Below are 21,259 nucleotides of genomic sequence, written 5' to 3'. Positions count from 1 at the left end.
CAGGGGATTTCCCTTAACAAGCGGCGGCCCTAGTTTAAGAACCACTGCAGTGGTTCTCAAACTTTTGTACTGGTGACCCCTTTCACATAGAAAGCCTCTGATTGCGACCCCTTCTTATAAATTAAAAACACTTTTTATATATTTAAAACCATTATAAATGCTGGAGGCAAAGTGGGATTTGGAGTGGAGGCTGACAGTTCACCACTTTCCATGTAAGAAGCTTGTGCCCCCCAGGGGGGTCCGTACTCCCAGTTTGAGAACCCCTGCCTTAGAGCTGTATTCCCCAATGACAGAATTCCTGATCGTGCAAACCCCTTCCACACAGATCTACAACAACAATACACTAGGAAAGGGCCAGAAAACAATACAGTACAAAAGTGGGCCAAAGAGTTATGTGTGCAGGAAGTGAGGGAGCCTTTGACACAATGACTATTGTTCGCTTATCCTCGCAGGGTAACGGAGTGAGCCAGCGATGCCCCTGCCGCAGGACAGTCCGTGGTCGCAGCACACCTGAGAGGAGCCAGCCGGCAGGAAGGGGGTGGAGTGGCCCAGGCACTGGTACAGCTCAAGCTCTCTGCTCTCCTGTTTACACGGGCTCTTCCCCTGGCTCCAGCTCATCTACCCATCCGCTGGGCCTGCCCAGCTTGCCCCGGGGCTCCGCTTGCCTGGCTCCGTGGTTTCGGGCACACGGGGGAGGTCACGTTTCCCCTTCCCGCGGAGCCCCGCAGCGGAACTACGTTTCCCAGGGTGCAGCCCGCAGCCCGGGGAAGGCGGTGCCCGCCCCGCAGCAAGGGCGGTGCGCTCGGGGCGCTGCTGCGCCGTACAACCGCAGAGCCAGTGCGGGGCCGGGCGGCGAGGGAGCCATGCTGCGCTACTCCGGGCCCCGCTCCCCGCCGGGACTCTGCGTCCTGCTGCTGCTCCTCTGCGCCAATGCTCTGGCCTTCGTGGTGTCGCGGAGCCGCCAGGGGGGCAGCAACGAGAGACCCATCCTTGGTAAGGAGCGAGGGCGCGGCGGGCACCGTGCGGGAGAGGGGTGCCCCTGCACGCAGCGAGGGAGAGCAACACACGCCTTTGTAGCCAGTAGGCGAGAGGAGGGAGCAGAGGGTGGTTAGCTAAGGCAGATGTTAACAGGAGAGGGTCAGTTGAGGGAACGCATTAAAATAAGGTAAAAATACCTTCTCCTTCCTCCAAAACTCCCCCCCCCCCCGCTCTGACACCTCTGTGGGGAGGGCGGTGTTGACATCCTGAGTGCAAAGCTTCATTGTGTCAAGAAGGGGCCATCTTCTCACTGCCTACCCGTCTCACCTGTTAGCCTGCACTGACCCATCAGGTGTAAGACTGTGCACCTGTATCTATCCAGTGCGTTTATATACTCCCTCTGCTGTAGGATCTGAGCACCTCATCATCTTTTAGAGCAGTGTTTCTCAACCTTTTTGATATCAGGGGCTGACTTGCTGCCTTCCTAAACTATCAGGGAGATCTCTGGGACCAGCGCCATACCTGTCATTGAGAAACACTGTTTTAGGGTAGGTCTACACTGTCGCTTAAGTCAATATAACTTACCTCACTCGGGAATGTGAAAAAGCCACCTCCCTGAGCGGCGTCAGTTACGACCTCAGCACTGTCCACACCAGTGGTATGTCAGCAGGAGAGGCTTGCCTGACAACATACCTTCCAAGGCCTTGCATGGAGGTGGAGTAATTATGCTGATGAGAGAGAGAGCACCAGATGTGCAGCTGCACTGATGTAGTGCTTCTAGTGTAGACTAGCCCTACTAGAGTATTTATCTTCAGAACACCCGAGAGCTAAGGAAGTACAGTTATTTCCATCTTACAGATGGGGAACTGAGGCACAGAGACACTCAGGATTCCCCTCCCCCCACCTGCCCTCACAACTTTTTCAGAAAAGCCCCTCTGCTCCCTTTTGAAGTAAGAACAGGTGTTGATTTTGTTTTTAAAGTTTCCTTTTCCAGAGCTGGTTTGTTTATTACCAGGTTGAGCTATCGATAGCTCAGCTGGCTTTGCTTTCCATGTGTGAAGTAAATGGTGAGCAGTTAGTCAGCAAAATTATTTTTTTCACTTTCACTGTTTCCAGAAGCTGTGATACAGTAAGTCATGTGGCACAATTGCACAACAGTCTAGAAAATGTTCTAATGCAGTGTTCTGGTCTGGCTATGTGCTGCATAATGGATATTTAGAAAATGTCCAAGTATCTTTGTGTAAATCCTCATGAAAAGGTATTGTCTAAGGCAAGGCCCAATCCTGCAGACATACAGGTGCTTAACTTGAAGCACATAAATCGTGATTTTAATGGGACTACTCACATGCTTAAAGTTAAGTACAAGAGTAAGTGGTTTTGAAGGATTAGGGCCTAAAATGTTATGAGTTCTAGAATTACAAATGGACTTTATTGTAGGTTTTTGTATGGTTAATGTTTAAGATATGGGTTTTAGTATCTCAGGTGTTTTTGTTTTTGAAAATAGAAATAACCTGTGAAAATGGAAAATTCTAAAACACTGCCTGCCACTGCAAAATAGCCTGCAACAGATTCATTAGATGTACAGTAAATAGCTTATGTTGCCTGTCATCTCAACTCTGATACAGGCAAGTCTCATCTTAGGCGGGGGTTCCGTTCCACAGTTAGCGCATAAAGCGAAAACCGTGTATAGTGAAACACTCATTGAGTTGAATGGCGGGCGGAATTGCCCGCACTACAGATGCAGTTTTTATATTGTTATTTTTCTTTTTTTCCCCTGTTTTTGCTGACCGCGCAAAGCTGAATTCGCGCATGTTAAATGCGTCTAAGAGGCGACTTGCCTGTACACATAACTTATGTCCCAATATTGCAATCCAATCTGTGTGGATGAGACTGACCTCTTATGGAATCCTCTTGATTCTATGGGACTCTGTGTGTGCCCATTGGTCCAACTACAGGGATTAGGCTGCAGAGTTCAGGATTTGATTTTAAACTCTTTGGAGCTGGGACCTTATCTTTAAAGTGCCCTGATAACTAAAGATACTTTAGTTATGCTCCAAACAAATTAAATATAGAAAATATGTTTATAAAAAGTTATAAAACTAATCAAACAAGGCAGGGAATTTAAAGTCAAACTGTTAAAATGGTTTTATTTGATATCCCATTACTAAGCAAGCTTGTTTGCTTATTATTCCAATTTTCTCATAGTTCTTGGTAAATCATTAAGTATAATACTACTCAATGTAGGGTATGAATCAAATCAGTTAGTGAAAGGAATGAGAGTTTTAATTTAATTTTCCTTCTTCTGGACTATAACTAATTTGTATAGCAGCAATTCTCTCTGTTTTCTGGACACTGTAGGGATATTGGCACAGGAGAGTGACTTTACAAATTTCCATAGATATGGAAGTTCCTACATTGCTGCTTCATATGTGAAGTTCCTAGAATCTGCTGGTGCACGAGTTGTGCCAATAAGGTAGGTTCCCATATAGTTACAGGTGGGTGGTAATTCCAGGCTTTTTGTACTGCATAAGTACCTAACCTTGAAGTGCTTAATGCGTAAGTGCTGACTCTCTCTGTACTTTTAGTTCCTCACAGACTAAAGAAGGTGCACAGCACTTTGCAAGGTCTCTAGGAATGGAGGCTAGACTCACAGCAAGCTGGTGCCTGTCAATGCAGTGTATTAAAAGTGTTTCTTCATCTTCAGACTTAACATATTTACCAGTTGCTAGCTGAGGTCTGTGAAGTTTCCAAATACATGCTATTGCTTTCAGGGCCATATATTGCTACGAGTACATAAATAATGCTAGGACTCAGGAAATGCAGGGAGACTGCCACTAGTGCTTGAAGTGTCCAGATCTGATTCCTCTCATACTCTGGCTCACTAACTACTACCACAAAGAGCTCTATGTTTTTCAACTATTCTAGGTTCTGGATCAAAGTAACATTCTGGCTTATGCAGGCAATAGGCTGATGCCAGAAAGAACACTTTGTGGCCAATGGTAAAAGGTAAAAACTATAACAGCAAATACAATATTAGTAGGAATTAAAATAGTAATTAGATGCTGATGCAAAACATGATCACAACCAAATGACAAACCTGCATGAAATCACTCTTCATAGCCAATGTTTTGATGATCCCATTGGTCTTCCCCAGCTTTCTGAATCTCCGTGGGACTTTGATCTGAGAACCTGAGGCAAAATGTGCTCCTTATCCACAGAGACTGGCTCTTAGCTAAAAAGGTGGATCGGCCAAATTGAGAAAGCTAGGGCTGTGAATGTGGCAGGTGATAGTCAGAGTGTGTGTTTAACAAGTGGGGCAATTCTGACCTTGCTAATACATGTGTAAATCAGGAGTAACTACTCTTAAGTCTGTGAACTATAAAACCTGTGTGAGACTGGAATAAGATCTCATGTTTATAAATCATTGTTAATCATATACTCACATGGCTGCCCTATGCCCCTGCGCCAGCTCTGGCACCATGGCTCCAAAGGAGACACACCAGCAGAGGTTGTTCCCAAAGCCTTATGGATTGATGTGAGGGACCATGCAGACTGTATTGTCTTTTTTTTTAATTCTTTGAGGCTGGCAGGTGTAGAGACAGGATTAAGAAGTTGGTGGAACCCCCACTTCTTTGTGAAAAGGGTGAGGTCTGCGTGAAGACAGTCACACCCATGCATGGCTGTAGGGTAGGGGTGGGGAATCTTTTTTTCTGTTGGGCCACTGATACACAATAAAAATCAGTCACAGGCCAGGCACAGCCCTGTGGGAGTGGGGGTGGATGGGGCGGAGGCTCAGAGCTTCCCCTAGGCTCCGGGGTGGGGCCAGAAAAAAGGGATTCACGGTGTGGGAGCAAGCTCTGGGCTGGGGCAGGGGTGTGGGAGGGGGTGAGGGCTCCGACGGGGGGTGTGGGCTCTGGGGTGGGGCTGGGGATGAGAGGTTTGTGGTGCTTGAGAGGGCTCTGGGCCAGGGCCAAGGGCTTTGGAGTGCAGGAGTGGGCTCAGGGCTGGGGCAGGGGGTGGGGTGTGGGTGGGGGCTCTTGGAGGGAGTTAGGGTGTGGGAGGGGCTCAGGGCTGAGGCAGGAGGTTGGGGTGCAGGAGGGAGTGTGGGGTGTGGGTTCTGGGAGGGAATTAGGGTGCAGGAGGGGATTCTGACCTGGGGCAGAGAGTTCAGGGTGCGGACTCCTGCCAGGCAGCGCTTACCTTAGGTGACTCTTGATTGGCGGTGCAGTGGGGCTAAGGCAGGCTCCCTGCCTGCCCTGGCTCTGCGCTGCTCTCAGAAGCAGCCACCATGTCCGTCCCCTAGGCGGAGGGACCAGGGGGCTCTGCGCGGTACACACTGCCTGCGCTCACAGGTCCTGCCCCCGCGGTTCCCATTGGCCATGGTTCCCACCCAATGGGAGCTGCGGAGATGGTGCTGGGGCAGGTGCAGCGCGCAGTGTTTCCCTGATCGCCCCTGCTCCTAGTGGAAGCAGAGACATGTTGGTCGCTTCTGGGAGCTGTGTGGAGGTGACTGGACATTTAATAGCCTGGCAACCCTCCCCCTGCAGAGGGTGAGCAGCGCCAGCCCCGCGGGGGGCTGCCAAGGCTCGGGGCTTCCGGCCCTTGGCGTGGAGACTAGTTGTGGGCCAGATGAAATGAAGCAGCGGGCTGAATCTGGCCCATGGGCTGGAGGTTCTCCACCCCTGCTCTAGGGGGTATGAACTGGCCCAGTCTGACTCCCTGAAGAGTAAGTGTCCATTCATAGAAATTTGAGGTCCCTTTCAGCCTTAAGAGGTCATCTAGTCCCCGCTCCCACGGAGGCAGGACTAGGTAAACCTAGACCATTCCTGACAGGTGTTTATCCAACCTGCTCTTAAAAACCTGTAATTATGGGGATTCCACAACCTCCACTGAAAGCATATAACTATCCTTATAGTTAGAAAGTTTTTCCTACTATCTAACCTAAATCTTGCTTGCTTGCTTGCTTGTTCTACCTTCAGTGGCCATGGAGAACAATTGATCATCATCCTCTTTATAACAGCCATTAGCATATTTGAAAACTGATATTAGGTCGCCCCACTCAGTCTTCTTTTCTCAATAGTAGACATACACAGGTTTTCTAACCTCATAGGTCAGGTTTTCTAAATCTTCTTTTGTTGCTCTCCTTTGGACTCTCCAATTTGTCTATATTTCTCCAAAAGTGTGGCACCCAGAACTGGACCCAGTACTCCAGCTGAGGTCTCACCAGCACCGAGTAGAGCAGGACAATTACCTCCTGTGACTTACATATGACACTCCTGTTAATACATATCAGAATATTAGCTTTTTGTAGCTGCATCACATTGTTGCCTCATATTCAATTTCTGGTCCACTGTAACCCCGAGCTCCTTTTTACACTGCTGCCACTTAGCCAGTTATTCCATATTTTGTAGTTGTACACTCTTCATAGACTTCCAGAAGAGTAAGGTACCATTCGTAGCAGTGGGAGGCGGAGTGGGGGTGGGGGCAGATTTTGGCCTTTAGTGACCTAGAACTACTCTCTTCCTTAGTTTTCATACATGCTTTTTATACACTTTCCATGCCCATTGCAGATGGTTTGTATTAAGTATCTTGGTATTTTAATAGTAAAATGTGATGACGTTTCAGACATACCTGTAACTGTCTTTGTTGGGATTTCAGACTAAATCGTTCAGAAGAAGAGTATGATAAGATTTTCCAGTCTATTAATGGGTAAGCTTTGAGTATCAGTTTTCTGTTGAAATGAACAGATGTTATCAAAGCCACTGTTGTTTTACTGTTAAGTTCTTGGTTTTGCCTTTGGTGATTCCAGACTAAGATACTTCATTTCCCTAAGTAGGGAATGCAAGTGTAATCTTCTTTCTTGCAGGTGTGTGCATTAATCGTGATTTAAAAAAAATTAATCACGATTAATCAGTTTTAATTGCACTGTTAAACAACAAATTTCAGTTGGTATTCTGTTATATATTTTGGATGTTTTTCTGCATTTTCAAAATATTGATTTCAATGACAACACAGAATACAAAGTGTATAGTGCTCATTTTATATTATTTTTATCACAAATACTTGCACTGTAAAAATGCTAAAAGAAATAGTATTTTTCAGTTAATCGCATATAAGTACTGTAGTGCAATCTCTTTATCATGAGAGTTCAGCTTACAAATGCATCCGACGAGTTCATGCATCCGACGAAGTGGGTATTCACCCACGAAAGCTCATGCTCCCAAACGTCTGTTAGTCTATAAGGTGCCACAAGACTCTTTGCGGCTTTTACAGATCCAGACTAACACGGCTACCCCTCTGATACTTGACAGCTTACAAATGTAGATTTTTTTTGTTGTTGCATAACTTCACTCAAAACAATGTAAAACTTCAGAGCCTACAAGTCCACTTAGTCCTACTTCTTGTTCAGCCAATCGCTAAGAGAAACAAATTTGTTTATGTGTACGGGAGATAATGCTGCCCACTTTTTAATTACAGTGTCAGCTGAAAGAACAGGCATTCACATGGCACTGTTGTAGTCGGCGTTGCAAGATATTTATGTGCCAGATGCGCTAAAGATATGTCCCTTCATGCTTCGGCAACCGTTTCAGAGGACATGCTTCCATGCGGATGACGCTTGTTTAGGAAAAAAAAAAAGAAAAAGTGTTAATTAAATTTGTGACTGAATTCCTTGGGGGAGAATTGTATGTCTCCTGCTCTGTGTTCTACTTGCATTCTGCCATATATTTCATGCTATAGCAGTCTCAAATGATGTTGTTCATTTTAAGAACACTTTCACTGCAAATTTGACTAAATGCAAAGAAGGTACCAATGTGAAATTTCTTAAGATAGCTAGGGCACTCAAACCAAGGTTTAAGAATCTCAGGTGCCTTCCGAAAGCTGAGAGGGATGAGGTGTGGAGCTTGCTTTCAGAAGTCTTAAAAGAGCAACACTCTGATGAGGGAAACTATAGAACCCAAACCACCAAAAAAGAAAATCAACCTTCTGCTTGTGGCATCTAACTGAGATGATGAAAATGAACATGTGTCGGTCTGCATTGCTTTGGATCATTATCAAGCAAAACCTGTCATCAGCATGGATGTATGTCCTCTAGAACGGTGGCTGAAGACGAAGGGACATATTACTCGTAGGGAAATTCTGCGCCACTGCGCATGCACAGAATTCATGTTCCTTGCAGATTTCTTTGCTTCCCCCCAGAAAAATGACTTTCTGACAGGGAAGCAAAGGGAATCTGCACTGGAGTCATGCACCAGTCCCTAGCCACGCAGATTCATTGTTTCAGGTAGCAGTCAGAGAGATAAATCACTGCAGGGCTGGGGACACCCAAGCCAGTGTCTCCTACCCTGAGCTGGCATCAGCTGTTAATCCTGGCTGGGCTGGAGGCAGGAGAGGACAGGACTTCCCCTTCCCCTGCTAGGAATGGCTGGGGCTGTGTCCGAGCCTCCCCCAGATGCAGCATCCTCCCCTGCTTCCTGGCCCCCATCACTCCACAGCTGCGGAGGAGGGGTCACTGTACGGGGAGCTGCTCCCCCAAGGGCCCAACCCCAGTTCATCTGGACCTCCCATACCCAGACACCCACACCAAGCCTCACCCCATACACCCAGAACCCCCCAGGCCCTCCATACCTGAACTCCACCCCAGTGAACCTCAACCCCTGCATCTGGAGCCTCCCTGCACCCAGACTACCCTCCCTGAGCTCCCTGCACTTAAACCCCCAGTCCCGTGAGCCTCCACATCCAGGTCCCCATGCCACTGACTCCCAACTAGCTGCACCCAGACCCCCACCCCACCAAGCACCACTCGCCCAGCACCCAGACACCCTGCTGAGACCCCCATACCGAGACCTCTCCACTGAGCCCCAACCACTCTCACTTGGAAGCCCCTGCAGAGTCCCATTGCCCCTGCACCTAGAACCCCCTCAGTGAGCCTCTGTGCATCCAGATCCCCTACACCTAGACCCCCACTGAGCTGCCTGACCTAGATAGTCCCACACAGAATCCTCTCGCCCCACAGCTGGTCCCCCCACAGTGAGCCCCTTCACACTTGGATCCTGCCTGGTTGAGCCTGCCTGCCCCAAACCTGGTGCAGGGCAGCAGGGCCCCAGAGTGTTTCTGGGACAGGCCTAGGCCTTGTGCAGTGTCAGGGTTGGGTGCAGCCTCGCCACTGAGTCCATGTCCCGGAGGTGAGGGGTGAAGAAGCTGCAGGGTAATCCCCACCATCATACAGCCATTAGCCTGTGTTCCCCACTTCATTTATTTACAGACAAAACTTGCAGAATTTTAAAATACCGTGTACAGAATTTTAAATTTTTTTTTGTCGCAGAATGCCCTCAGGAGTAACATATGAAGCTTTAGCGCATCTGGCATGTAAATATCTTGTGATACCGGCTACAACAGTGCCATGCGAACGCCTGTTCTCACTTTCAGGTGACATTGTAAACAAGAAGTGGGCAGTGTTATCATCTGCAAATTTAAATTTGTCTGAGTGATTGGCTGAACAAGAAGTAGGGACTGATTGGACTTGTAGGGTCTAAAGCTTTACATTGCCTTATTTTTGAATGCATTTTTTTTGTGCATAATTTTACGTTTGTAAGTTCAACTGTCATGATAAAGTGATTGCACTACAGTACTTATGAGGTGAATTGAAGAATACATTTTTTTTTATAGTGCAAATATTTGTAATAAAAATAAATATAAAGCGAGCACTGTACACTTTGTATTCTGTGTTATAATTTAAATCAATATATTTGAAAATGTAGAAAACATCCAAAAATATTTAAATAAATGGTATTCTATTATTGTTTAACAGCATGGGCAATTGCGTGATTAATCGCAGTTAATATTTTAAATCGTGATTACTTGTGATTAATTTTTTTAATTGCTTGACAGCCCTACTTATTTTGGCATCCCTTTCTGCCTGTGTGCAGGCTGATGAAGCAGTATTTGAATGGAAGCCAGGAGCCCACTTACTGACAACATGAGAACAGTGAATCTCCTTTCAGTGACGGCCTTCATTTTGCCAAAGTTATTTCACAGTCCTTGCAGCTTGCCTGCTCATTGTTCCCCTCCTTACTCTTCTGTCTCCTCTTCCAACCCTCTCCATGGTTCCTCTACCCTTCTTCTTGTCTTTCTCCCCCACTTCCTCCTTGAAACGTTTTCTCCCATGTTCCTTGCTCTACTCAACTCACCCCTTATGATACAGTGTCAACTGAGGGCCTGATTCTGCCACCCTAACTCAGGTTGAATTATTCTTTACTCCATGAATAGTTTCCATGGGATTTCTCATGGAGTAAGATGTGACTCAACGTGAGTAAAGGTGACAGTGCTAGGTCCTTAGATTGCAGATTGTTTGTGACAAGGACAATGTCTTTATGTTCTGTAGAATGCCAAACACACTTGCATTTTGGGCTAGATGGTGCAGTAGACCCATAGAGTTAAAAACGCCTCAGGAATGGAGATTGTAACTCTCAACAAAATGCTATGGTTGTTCTTTCAAAAGTTTACAACTGAACACTGACTTAATATGTAGAAGAAAAATGCTGCTTTTAACCATCTTAATTTAAATGAAACAAGCACTGAAAGTTTCTTTACCTTGTCAAATCTCTTCTTTAAACTTTCCTTTTATATTTTTAGTAGTTTATGTTTAACACAGTACTGTACCATATTTGCTTTTTTATTATTTTTGTTATCTTTGCTACTATCTAATTGTGTACGTCCAGTTCCAAATGAGGTGTGTGGTTGACCTATCAGTTCGTAACTCTGGTGTTTGTAATTCTGAGGTTCTACTGTAAATTCATCTTCTGTCCTGTGTAAATGGGCATATCTGACTGGCTATTGGAGAGGGCAGAGTCAAGTCTTTTTCCACTCTTTATCCTCTTGCCACCCAGGGTATGTCTACCCTACCCGCCAGATCAGCGGGCAGCAATCAATCTAGCAGGGATCAATTTATCGTGTCTAGTCTAGATGCGATAAATCAATCCCCGAGCGCTCTCCTGTTGACTCTTGTACCCCAGCTCAGCGAGAGGCACAGGCAGAGTCGACAGGGGAGCGCCAGCAGTCCACTCACCATGGTGAAGACACCACAGTAAGTTGATCTAAGTACGTCGACTTTAGCCAAGTTATTCACTTAGCTGAAGTTGCGTAACTTAGATCGATCCCCCCCCCAGTGTAGACCAGGGCCCAGATACTTGCAAACGGGAGTAGTGGTCAAGTAGCTGCTGCTTACCTTTCATCCCCACCCATCTGTGATCAGAGCTGCAATCTTAGGAGGGCTGCACAAGTGAGTAAGGGTGGGCCATACCCTGTCTCGCTGCCCTCTTCTAAGGGCTGTGAGACTCTGAATCTCTCTATAAATAATAAATAAAATCAGTAAAAGAAAGTAACTTCATCCATTGAATCATAATATGGAAGCTTCAGATCTGAATGCTATACGTGGCCTTTTATCTTGTAAGGCTTGTATGTTTTAGCTTCAGGTTCTTGTCACTCTGAAAATATTATCTTTAATTATTATCAGCAGACCCCTCCCTTTTTTTTTTTTTTTTTTTTGAAGTGTTGGAATTTACTGTAGCACATAGACGTTGTGATCATATGGTTTGGTGTTTGCCTCCAGTGAATTTAGGCCTCAGGGTTCTTATCAGCCCTGTCCAGGTTTATGCATTATATTATGCCTAGACCTGTAGTTATTTACATGTAATAATACTTGGTTGTTTTTCAGGGTACTTTTCCCAGGAGGTGGTGTTGATCTTAAGACCTCAGAATATTCGCGGATTGCTAGGATATTTTACAACAAGGCACTAACGGTAAAGGAAAAAGTGTTCTGGTTATTGTCAGTGTTCAGGGACCAAAATCATGGGAGGCTTATATTTGGACATCTGTAACTAGAGTGCAGTATATTCCTGTAAGCCTGTTAATAAGCAACTGAGTGTTGGTATGTGTGTGTAACAAATCATCTAATAGCTTTAGATGTAGGTCTGAACTGAACACCTCTAAACTTCAGAAAATTAGAAACTGAACTTTAAGACCTATCACCAAATAATTTAAGTGAAGTCAACTGTTAATTTCTTTATTTGTACAATATTATTTGTAAAATTTAGCTTAGTCACTCTTATTGCCAACACTTACACAACCTTTCTTGGTATCTAGTGTATTTTTTTTTTTTAAGAAGCAGAAGTGGTGCTCCTATGTTGTGCTCAATACTAACCGAGGCCAAGATTTTCAGGAGTCTGGGTGAGTGCTTAGCCCTTTCTGAAAATCAGGCCCCTTTAAAGTGTTTCAAGTTGAGCACCCATCTTTGTTCATGGGCATTGCCATCTCGTTATCATAGACACTAATATTTGCAAAGACTTGCTTACCTTTATGCAGTATAAGTAGTCCCATTTACCTCAATGAAACTACGCATAATGCATGTAAGTTAAGCATGTAAGTAAATGTGGAGGATTGGGGCCACAATGTCTGGTGGGGGCACCATTACACCAAACAATATGATGAAATTGTACAAACATTTCACAGCAACTTGCTTGTCATCACTTCATATACAGAGTTTGAGGAAAAATCTTATTAGACTTGCTGTATGTAATCAAGATAACTGAAATTTTAGAAAGTAATTTCCAGTTCTTTATAGATGTCCCTTCCTGCATGCTTTTCTCTATTTTACTTCTGAAATTGTGTGCTCTGAACTGCAGCCTTTGAGACTTAATTAGTACTATAAAATACTGATACATTGTATAAGTGCAGTGTGAGTTGTAAAAGTCAAGGTGAAGTTTGTATTTATGAAGATGATTGGAATTTCTGCTATTCTTTTAAATTCACATCAGTGTCTTTTCCCACTTTGCCTCATCAAATTCAAGATAAGAGGTTACTTGGTGTGACTGTGTTTTTAAATTACATGTACACACCGGGGTGAAATCCTAGACCCATTGAAGTCAATAGGAGTTTTGCCATTGACTTAAATGAGGCAAGAATTTCATCCAAGATTTTTTTCTCAGTTTATAAATTTATAAAAAAAATAAATTACAGACTTTAATGCTGTTAAATATGTGGTTAGTCTCTAGGCTGCATTTTTAGGCACAGCAAAAGTAAGGTGAGTCTATATTAAGGGCTTGATTATAATTTCATTTAAACAGATGTAACTCCTTTGACATTAGTTACTCCTCATTTACATCAGAGTAAGTGAGAGGAGTAGCAAGCCTAGCATATCTAGCACTTACATGGCAGATGGCTAGAAAGATACTGTAATGCTTTTGGGGCTTCTTTGTAAAGATATTTTATGTATCAGTTGTTTACTATAGGAGTAATATCTGTGGGTTTTTACAGTCACAGTATCAGGGCTACAGTTAAGGTAGAGGTGGCACTTTCTCTCTAAGCCCCAAGTTTCAGTTGCTTAGCTCTTTCCAGACAAATAGCTTTTGAGTAATAACTTCTCAAGTTGGGTCACAACCCGGAAATGAATTTGTTTTAGAAAGAAATTAAGGAAATGCACTGAGCCATCACAAAAAAAGAATGTTCTGGGGCAACAGAGCTTTTAAACCATGCTTACGGTGTAGAAATGCCACCTGCTTGCTGTCCAGATCCTCTCTATTTGGAGCTTTGTGTGCTTCTTTAAGTTGAAGGTTTCATTCTGCTTTTGCTTAGCGCTTCTCTCCTTCTTTCCTTCCCCGTTTTGCCCTTAGCTCAGGTTTCACATCGGTTTAATTGTTTTTAAGATAACACTGCCACTTTCTATTTTATGTTGTTTGAAGTCCAAATTTCTCCTCCAGGAATCCGGGGCATAAAATTACTGGCTATGCAAACGTCAAGCACATAAAAGCGCTAGATGTTGCAGAAAAAATCCTATAGAAGTAAAAGGGATGTACAATTTGTTAACTTTTACATAAATTACTGTATGTGTTGACCCATTTCTTCATCTTTTGTTTCTTATTTTAAAGGCTAATGATAAAGGAGACTATTTTCCTGTATGGGGAACATGTCTGGGATATGAAGAGCTGACATACCTCACCAGTGGGGAGATTTTACTGACTTGGACTAATACTGAGGATTTTGCACTCCCATTGAACTTTACTACAGGTGAACAATCCTGTTACACTGCTAATGTCATTTGGATTCACAAGAATCTTTTTTCTTGTAATAAACCAATATTTACAGTGGTTGATTTGAAATAGGCGACTAATGTTTTTATAATATTGATATTGTTACTTCTTTAAGAACGCCAATAAAATTCTATGACTGAAAAATTAGAGGGTTGAGAGCAAGCTATTTGCAGGTCATGAGCAAATGGAGAGAGGCCTGACCAAAATTATGGATCTGAAAAGCTATGAACTTTGGGAAAGTTTGGTCCTAGATCCATAATTTTGATCCAGCCCCATAACTCTGTAATGAGCTGAATGAAAAATCTGGATCCTTATATACTATAATATGTAGTATTGAAATCAGTGGGACTACTTGCAAAATGAGATTCAACCCAGCATAAGTGTGGCAGAAGCTGGCTCTGAATGATGCTTTTTATGGTTTTTTTTCTCTAGCAGCAATAAGCAGGATTTCTTCCACTGATTTCAGTAATTAATCAATGGACTAAATCCTGTTGCCTTGCCTTATTTCGAAAAATTCTGCCATTCGTAACTACACAGAGTAGAACCTCACCACACCATTGAAATTAATGGTAGAACATTACCACTCTAATGAGTGTGAGCAAAGGAGGCAGAATTGGGCCCTCAGCAGGTCAGGGCTGCAGCATTTATCCCCACCCTAATAATGATGTTCCTTTGGCAGCCTGGTAGTGAGAATATTCCTTTGTCTTTTTTGTACAAGCTGCAAAAGACAGCAGGATGTTCAAGAATTTTCCAGATGACTTGTTGCAAAAACTTGCCACTGAGTCTTTGACAGCAAACTTTCATCACTGGAGCCTCTCCGTGCAGGTATTTGATCATTTGATTGAGTGAACCAAAATGAGTTTACTCTGTTCAATCTAAAAATAAAACATTTTTTTGCCACTTTTTAATGCAGAATTTCACACAGAATGCGAAGCTACGCAATTTCTATAAGGTTCTGACAACTAGCACCCATGCAGACGTGGAGTTTATATCAACAATGGAAGGTAGTGATCAGTGTAACATGTAAACTGTGATAGTTTTTTGTGGGGTTGTTTTTGGTGGTGGTCAGGGTGAGGGTTTGTTTGTTTTTTTGTGTGGAAGATATTGAGCATGGTGGTGTTACTAATTTTAATATTAGGATAAGGAGTTAATGTCAGCACTGCCTGCCTTGTGGTTGATTGGAATAGGTTCTGTCTGAAGATAACTTACACCTCTGCACTTTACTTCAGATATGCACATTTCAGAGTATGATTGTTCTCTCTTTCACCCCACTGCTCCACACCTAGATATGTTAGCACACTTTACCAAATGAAATATTTTCAGATCTGTGGGACAAGATGTGGAAACACCACTCCAGTTTCTGTAGCTTAAACCCCTCCTCGGTGCAACATGTCTGGTCTGCACTTCCACTGCTGGCTGTCTACAGATACTGCCTCTCCATGTTGCTGTCTTATCCATGGTTGTAGTACAGGGAGAGCCAATCATGCTAGTGAGGTGCCAGCAGTATCCCCCATTCCTTTGGCTACAGTTCTGGTAATTGCGGTCTTCCAAAAGACTCCTGCATGGCCTGTGCCTTTACCTGGCATATTTAACTCCAGAAACATCTGTTTTGATTCATTAGAGCAGTAGCACGCAACCTGCAGCCCAGGGGCTGCATGCTGCCCATCAGGGTAATCCGCTGGCAGGCCGCAAGACAGTTCTTCTACATTGACCGTCCACGGGCACAGCCGCCCACAGCTCCTAGTGGCCACGTTTCGCTGTTTCCGGCCAATGGGAACTGCAGGAAGCAGCAGCCCAAGAACGGTGAACCATGTTCACTGGGAGCTGCAGGTGGCCGTGCCCGCAGACGATCAATGTAAAAAAAAAAAAACACCTGTCTCGCGGCCTGCCAGTGGATTCCCCTGACTAGCCGCCCATGGGCCGCAGGTTGCCCACCACTGCATTAGAGTATGCTAGAGAAAGAATTTTGTCATTTTTCTGCTAGAAGCTATACAGTAAGTGAAATGTATGGTGTATGTACAGTGTACTGTGTAGTACTAAAGGTAGATAGTAACTGCAATTAACAACACTTCTAGCACTGTTATTTTTTATAATGAAACAATTTTTCATTTTTTTTAAATATTGCAGCTAAAGCAATCAGATTACAATGGTGGAACAGTGACCTGCAGAAATTTGTTTGCACAACAATTTTCATTTAGCATCTTGCTATAACTTTTAATTTCTTATAATGTATAATTGACCAAACTATTTTTTAAATGTAAACATTATTGTTTTGGGGCTGAAATCTTGTATGTGAAGTTTTAGGTAGGAATACATTTTACAAGCTGCTTAGGGATTTTTGGTTCCATTATAGAAGTCACAAATTATATGTGAGATATAGTGAGAACTCTAGTAATGTGTTCATTGTAATAAAATTGTGCATGCCACAATTTAAGTGAAGGCCTAAATGTTACATGCATTGATGGAAAATGTGTTTATACAGCACATAAATACCCAATTTATGGTGTGCAGTGGCATCCAGAGAAAAATCCTTTTGAATGGAAGAACTCATCAGGCATACCACATTCCGCGTCAGCTATGAAAGTTGCATATTACGTAGCTGACTTCTTAGTGAATGAAGGTAAATAGTTATTTTTTCATTTATACTAATAAAATTCAGTTTCAGAGAGAGAAAACAGTAAGAACATTCTTTGAGAGGAAAGAAGTCCCCCTTTCAAAGTGTCAAAATACTATAATTACGATCTATGAGCACACACTACGCAAGCTTTAAAGGCTTATTTAAAGAAGGAACATTGTAAATAGAATGGTTAAACAAAAGAAACAACAAAAGCCAAGCATGCTGATGGAAGCATACAAACTCTTTTCAGTAGAGAGTAATTTGCTAGGAGGAGTGTGTCGATTTTTAATTTGATATAAACGTTTGAGCAGACACTAAAAACCGATGAAACTTTAGAATTGTTAAGGCTGCACACTGGGTAAACTTAAAACTCTTATTCACATCCCAGTCTCACTCTGCCTTGGGCAAAGTAGGTAGAATGAGATAATGAATGGAAGATTTTATTTCCAGAAGCTTTCTGAGTTTTGTTTTATTCAGGGTAATTACAGTAGAGCGATTGACAAAAGTAAGTAGGAAACTGTCTCCAGGCTCAGAGAAAGACCAATACACTTTCCTCTTGCAGTGCAACAGGCAGTCCAGCCTAGCAGTGTCACTCTGCCTCTTGTGCCATACCACAAACACTTCTGTGTTAATCCCTTAAGGTACAGTAACAACAAGGAATCTGGTGGCACCTTAAAGACTATCAGATTTACTTGGGCATAAGCTTTTGTGGGTAAAAACCCCACTTTTTCAGATGCATGGAGTGAAAATTACAGATGCAGGCAGTATATTATTATAATGCCTGCATCTGTAATTTTCACTCCATGCATCTGAAGAAGTGGTTTTTTTACCCAGGAAAATGTATGCCCAAATAAATCTGTTAGTCTTTAAGGTGCCACCGGACTCCTTGTTGTTTTTCTGGATACAGACTAACATTGCTACCCCCTGATACTTAAGGTACAGTAGTTAATCCTCAAATATATCTCTACAGCCGTTACTCCAGCTGGCTAAAAAAATTTCTGCAGCCCAGGAAGAGTCCTCAGACCAGATTGACAACAATGCTATATAGGCCAACACTGCCTCCTGAACATTTTTTACATAGATCAGAATCCATTGTGCCTATTTCCTCCTGACCATAAAAATAAAATGCAGGGAAAGAAACAAAATATTTGCTGACCATTGGAGACTTATCCTCAGCATCTTTTGAGTATTTAACAGCCAGTCCAGTATGCTGAAACAGAATTTACTTTTCATCAATGATATTTCTTATGACTGCATGTTAATTTTAACATATGCCTAGTCCCAGATGCAAAAAATGGAATTGGTAGGATTTTGTTGTCCTTGCAAATACAATCTTTCCCAACATTTTCATATCTGATAGGCTAGTATTGCAATATATTATGACAGTGAAGTAATCTGTTCTTTTAAAATGTTTTACAGCCCGGAAGAGCCTGCACCATTTTCCTAATAAGGGTGAAGAGACCAAAGCATTGATTTACAATTATACCCCTGTTTTTACTGGTATATTTTCTCCATTTGAGCAAGTCTATTTTTTTGATTGAACATCCATCCCATAATACAAGATAGCGATCTGTAAATAGAGTTGTTTGTTGCAAGTTTCATAATTAAACTCATGTTGTGCATTGCAAGTGGCAGAAAGACAAAATGCTTAGCTTACCTTGCAGTGATTTATCCTATGTTACCTCTTTAGAATTGGCCCATTAATCTGACAGATTTCCATTCAATTACATTATAATGGGCCTGGATCTCATTTTAATACCTGCTACAGAGAAATATATTTTACCTCCAGAGACGGCAACTTGATTGCACTTATAAATTTGAAACAAATCAGGTTAATTTAAAAAAATTGAGCAATACTTTTGGCCATATATTTGAAAGAAATGAGTTTACTTCTACAAAACATTGTGGGCTCTGTGATAACAGCTGGGTAGTTAAAAGATTTGACTTATCATAATTCTGTTCTCTTGGTCAGATTACAATACAATTAAAGGATGAAATAATCTTCTGATCTTGAGCTTGACAGATGTGTCAAACTCTTGGCAGAGAAAATTTTGTCTTTTAGAAACACGACAAAATAATAGTTAAACATTATTGCAAACGGACATAAAGAAGTATATGCAGTATCATCTGTACCTTGTAGGATTTACATGGTGAAGGTGCAGTATTATTTAGGCATTGCACACATCAGTTAAAGTAAGTCGGTTTGGAGCGCACAGTTAAAACATTGATTCACCTCCTGCTCCCTTAGTCAGTGGAAAGATTTTGGATAGGCCTTGAATTAGTTTGCTTTATGAAAAAATAGGACTGCCTAGAGTTTTTAATGATAATATAATGTATAATTTGACTTTTGGTGAAATCCGTGAAATCCTGGCCCTATTGAAATTAAGGGGTGTTTTGCCACTGACTTTAGTTGGGACAGGATTTTCATCCCCTTTTAAAAAAAACATTTTGATGTAATGCCTTTCAGAAATGTTACTAATAGGGATCCAGTCAGCAAAGCCTTTTACTGCTGATACAATGTAATGATTGTAATTATTAGGCAACTGCATTTACTGTATTTTTTTCCTTTTGCTTTGCCATGCAACACATTTTACTTGAATTTAAGTAGCTCTTCTCAATTACTGAAAAGTTTGTTCAGTACTTTTGTGATGTATCAAAATGGGAGGAAGATGAGGCAATCAGTTTCATTTCCCTTTTCTTCCACAGGCCCAAACCTCCCACTGAAATCAGTGGGAATAGCCTTTTAACCTCAGGTCTCCAGAATTGAAAGTTAGTAACACACAGCAGTTCCAGCACCACATCTGCAGTACAGGTGCAGAATTTATCAGGGCATTCAAGAGGATGGCAGACTCCCTACTCACTATTCATGACCAGATAGGCCTGCTACAGTTTAGCCCTTAACAGAAAGGACTGGAAATGCATTCATTAATATTGTATGAAGCAAAAATTGTGATCTGTAACTACTGTCAATAATCCAGCCCAGTGCACTCATAAGCATGGTGCATTTTGGCTGTAAAATTCAGCATTTGTATTTCACTATTTCTAGCTACGATTACAGTCAAACTGAGCAAAGCTTAATTAGCCTGGGACATTTTAGATTTCTTCTGTAAGTGCTTGACTACCCCAATTCAGCACAATACAATTTTGTGTTGTATTATGTATCTACTAGTAGCTGAAAGCCCATGCTATCACACGGGTGTCATTTGTAAAGACGTGTGGCTGAGAACTTAAAAATTGGATGGTAATGGAGCACTAATCCCAGTGATGATTCAACCTGTTGATATTCTAAACAAAAAGTACTTTCAGCCCTGTTTATAGCTGTTTCCATCACTTCACATTGACTCAACAGACATTCTAGGCTTCAGAGTGACATACAGACCAAGTGACAATTCTGGACTCTTATATAGAATACTATGAGCCTGAGTCTCTTCTTAGCCCAGTTTTGCATTAGTAGAGTCTTGATTCCAATAGAGTGACTCCTGAGTCCTGGCTTACCAGTGTGAGAAATGACATTAGCACAGCTGTGTTTTCAACAGTTACTCCTGATTCTTTACTTACACCAGTCTGAGAAGACAATCAGGCTCTGTGTATACATACAGGCACAGCAGCTAAACTAATGACCAAATCCTGCAATTCTTAAGCAAACATCCCCAGAAGTTTTGCCTAGTAGGGCTTTTCTACACCTAAAACTTACGTTGGCCTACTTCATTGCTCAGGACTGTGAAAAATTTCACGTGCCATGCGATCTACTTAAGTTGACCTTACCCGCACCGTAGTCTCAGCTAGGTTCATGAAAGAATTCTTCCATGGACCTAGCTACCACCTCTCGAGGGGGTTGATTTACTACAGTGACAGAAAAGCCCCTTCCATTGCTGTAGTAAGTGTCTCTCCTACAGTGGTGTAGCCACTGTAGCGTTTGTAGTGTAGACATACCCGAAGAGTTTGCCTATGTAAGGAATGCATGATTTAGCCCTAATGTAGTGGAGACCAATCTGCTAGTGGAATTTCTGTTAACTTTACTGGTTGTGACCAGGGCCAAAGTGTGCAAATGCAAAGGGTAGGGGTGTGTGTAATATGAGTGAGATCACTGTATTTATTCATGAGTTTGGAAGTTTATTTCCTTGCTGTTTTGTTCTGCTTTATAAAGCAGCACTTCATTGAACTGATTGTATTAATGATTTCCTTTAATACTTGAAATAAAGTTTACACAAGCAGTTTTGTATTTTCCTTAAGAGGTGTACACAGACTGTTCAAAAATATATATATGTATATATGTAAAGTCCTGGCTGCTTGACTCTCTGCCCAATCTTGATGCAGTCAGAGAACAGAGCAGTCCGGAGGCTGGTTTAACCTGCACCAGTTGGCTGTGGTCCCCAGGCACCATCTGACAGCCGAGGATTGCCAGAATGCATCGCTTTCCAGCCACTCCTTTTTGCTCACCCATGACAGGGGCAGAAGAGGGTGGTACAGACTATTCCGGCTGCCCTTCTGATGGGGACTGTCCCACACCTGTGGTAATTTAAGTTGGGGTCTTCCATCAATCTCCGCTCTCTTTGCAGTTCTCTGCCAGAGCAGGGCA

At 42.7% G+C, this 21,259-nt stretch overlaps 1 protein-coding gene across 2 annotated transcripts; it reads left to right on the top strand.

The window, feature by feature from the left end:
• Positions 1 to 658: 658 nt before the first annotated feature.
• LOC120398947 (gamma-glutamyl hydrolase-like) lies at positions 659 to 20,912 on the top strand. Of its 2 annotated transcripts, XM_039526749.1 has the most exons (9): positions 662 to 993; positions 3,337 to 3,451; positions 6,637 to 6,687; positions 11,693 to 11,777; positions 13,902 to 14,040; positions 14,782 to 14,888; positions 14,977 to 15,067; positions 16,546 to 16,683; positions 18,100 to 20,912. In XM_039526749.1, the coding sequence occupies exons 1-9, from the start codon at positions 864 to 866 to the stop codon at positions 18,219 to 18,221; spliced, it is 978 nt and encodes a 325-aa protein (XP_039382683.1). In that variant the 5' UTR covers positions 662 to 863; the 3' UTR covers positions 18,222 to 20,912. The 2 variants fall into 2 exon arrangements, with proteins under 2 accessions (XP_039382684.1, XP_039382683.1); XM_039526750.1 differs by lacking the exon at positions 6,637 to 6,687 and having other exon boundaries at positions 659 to 993.
• Positions 20,913 to 21,259: the final 347 nt, after the last annotated feature.

This window comes from Mauremys reevesii, linkage group 2 (genome assembly GCF_016161935.1).
Source record: "Mauremys reevesii isolate NIE-2019 linkage group 2, ASM1616193v1, whole genome shotgun sequence".
Taxonomy (NCBI): domain Eukaryota; kingdom Metazoa; phylum Chordata; order Testudines; family Geoemydidae; genus Mauremys; species Mauremys reevesii.
This window is presented reverse-complemented; position numbering and strand designations above follow the sequence as displayed.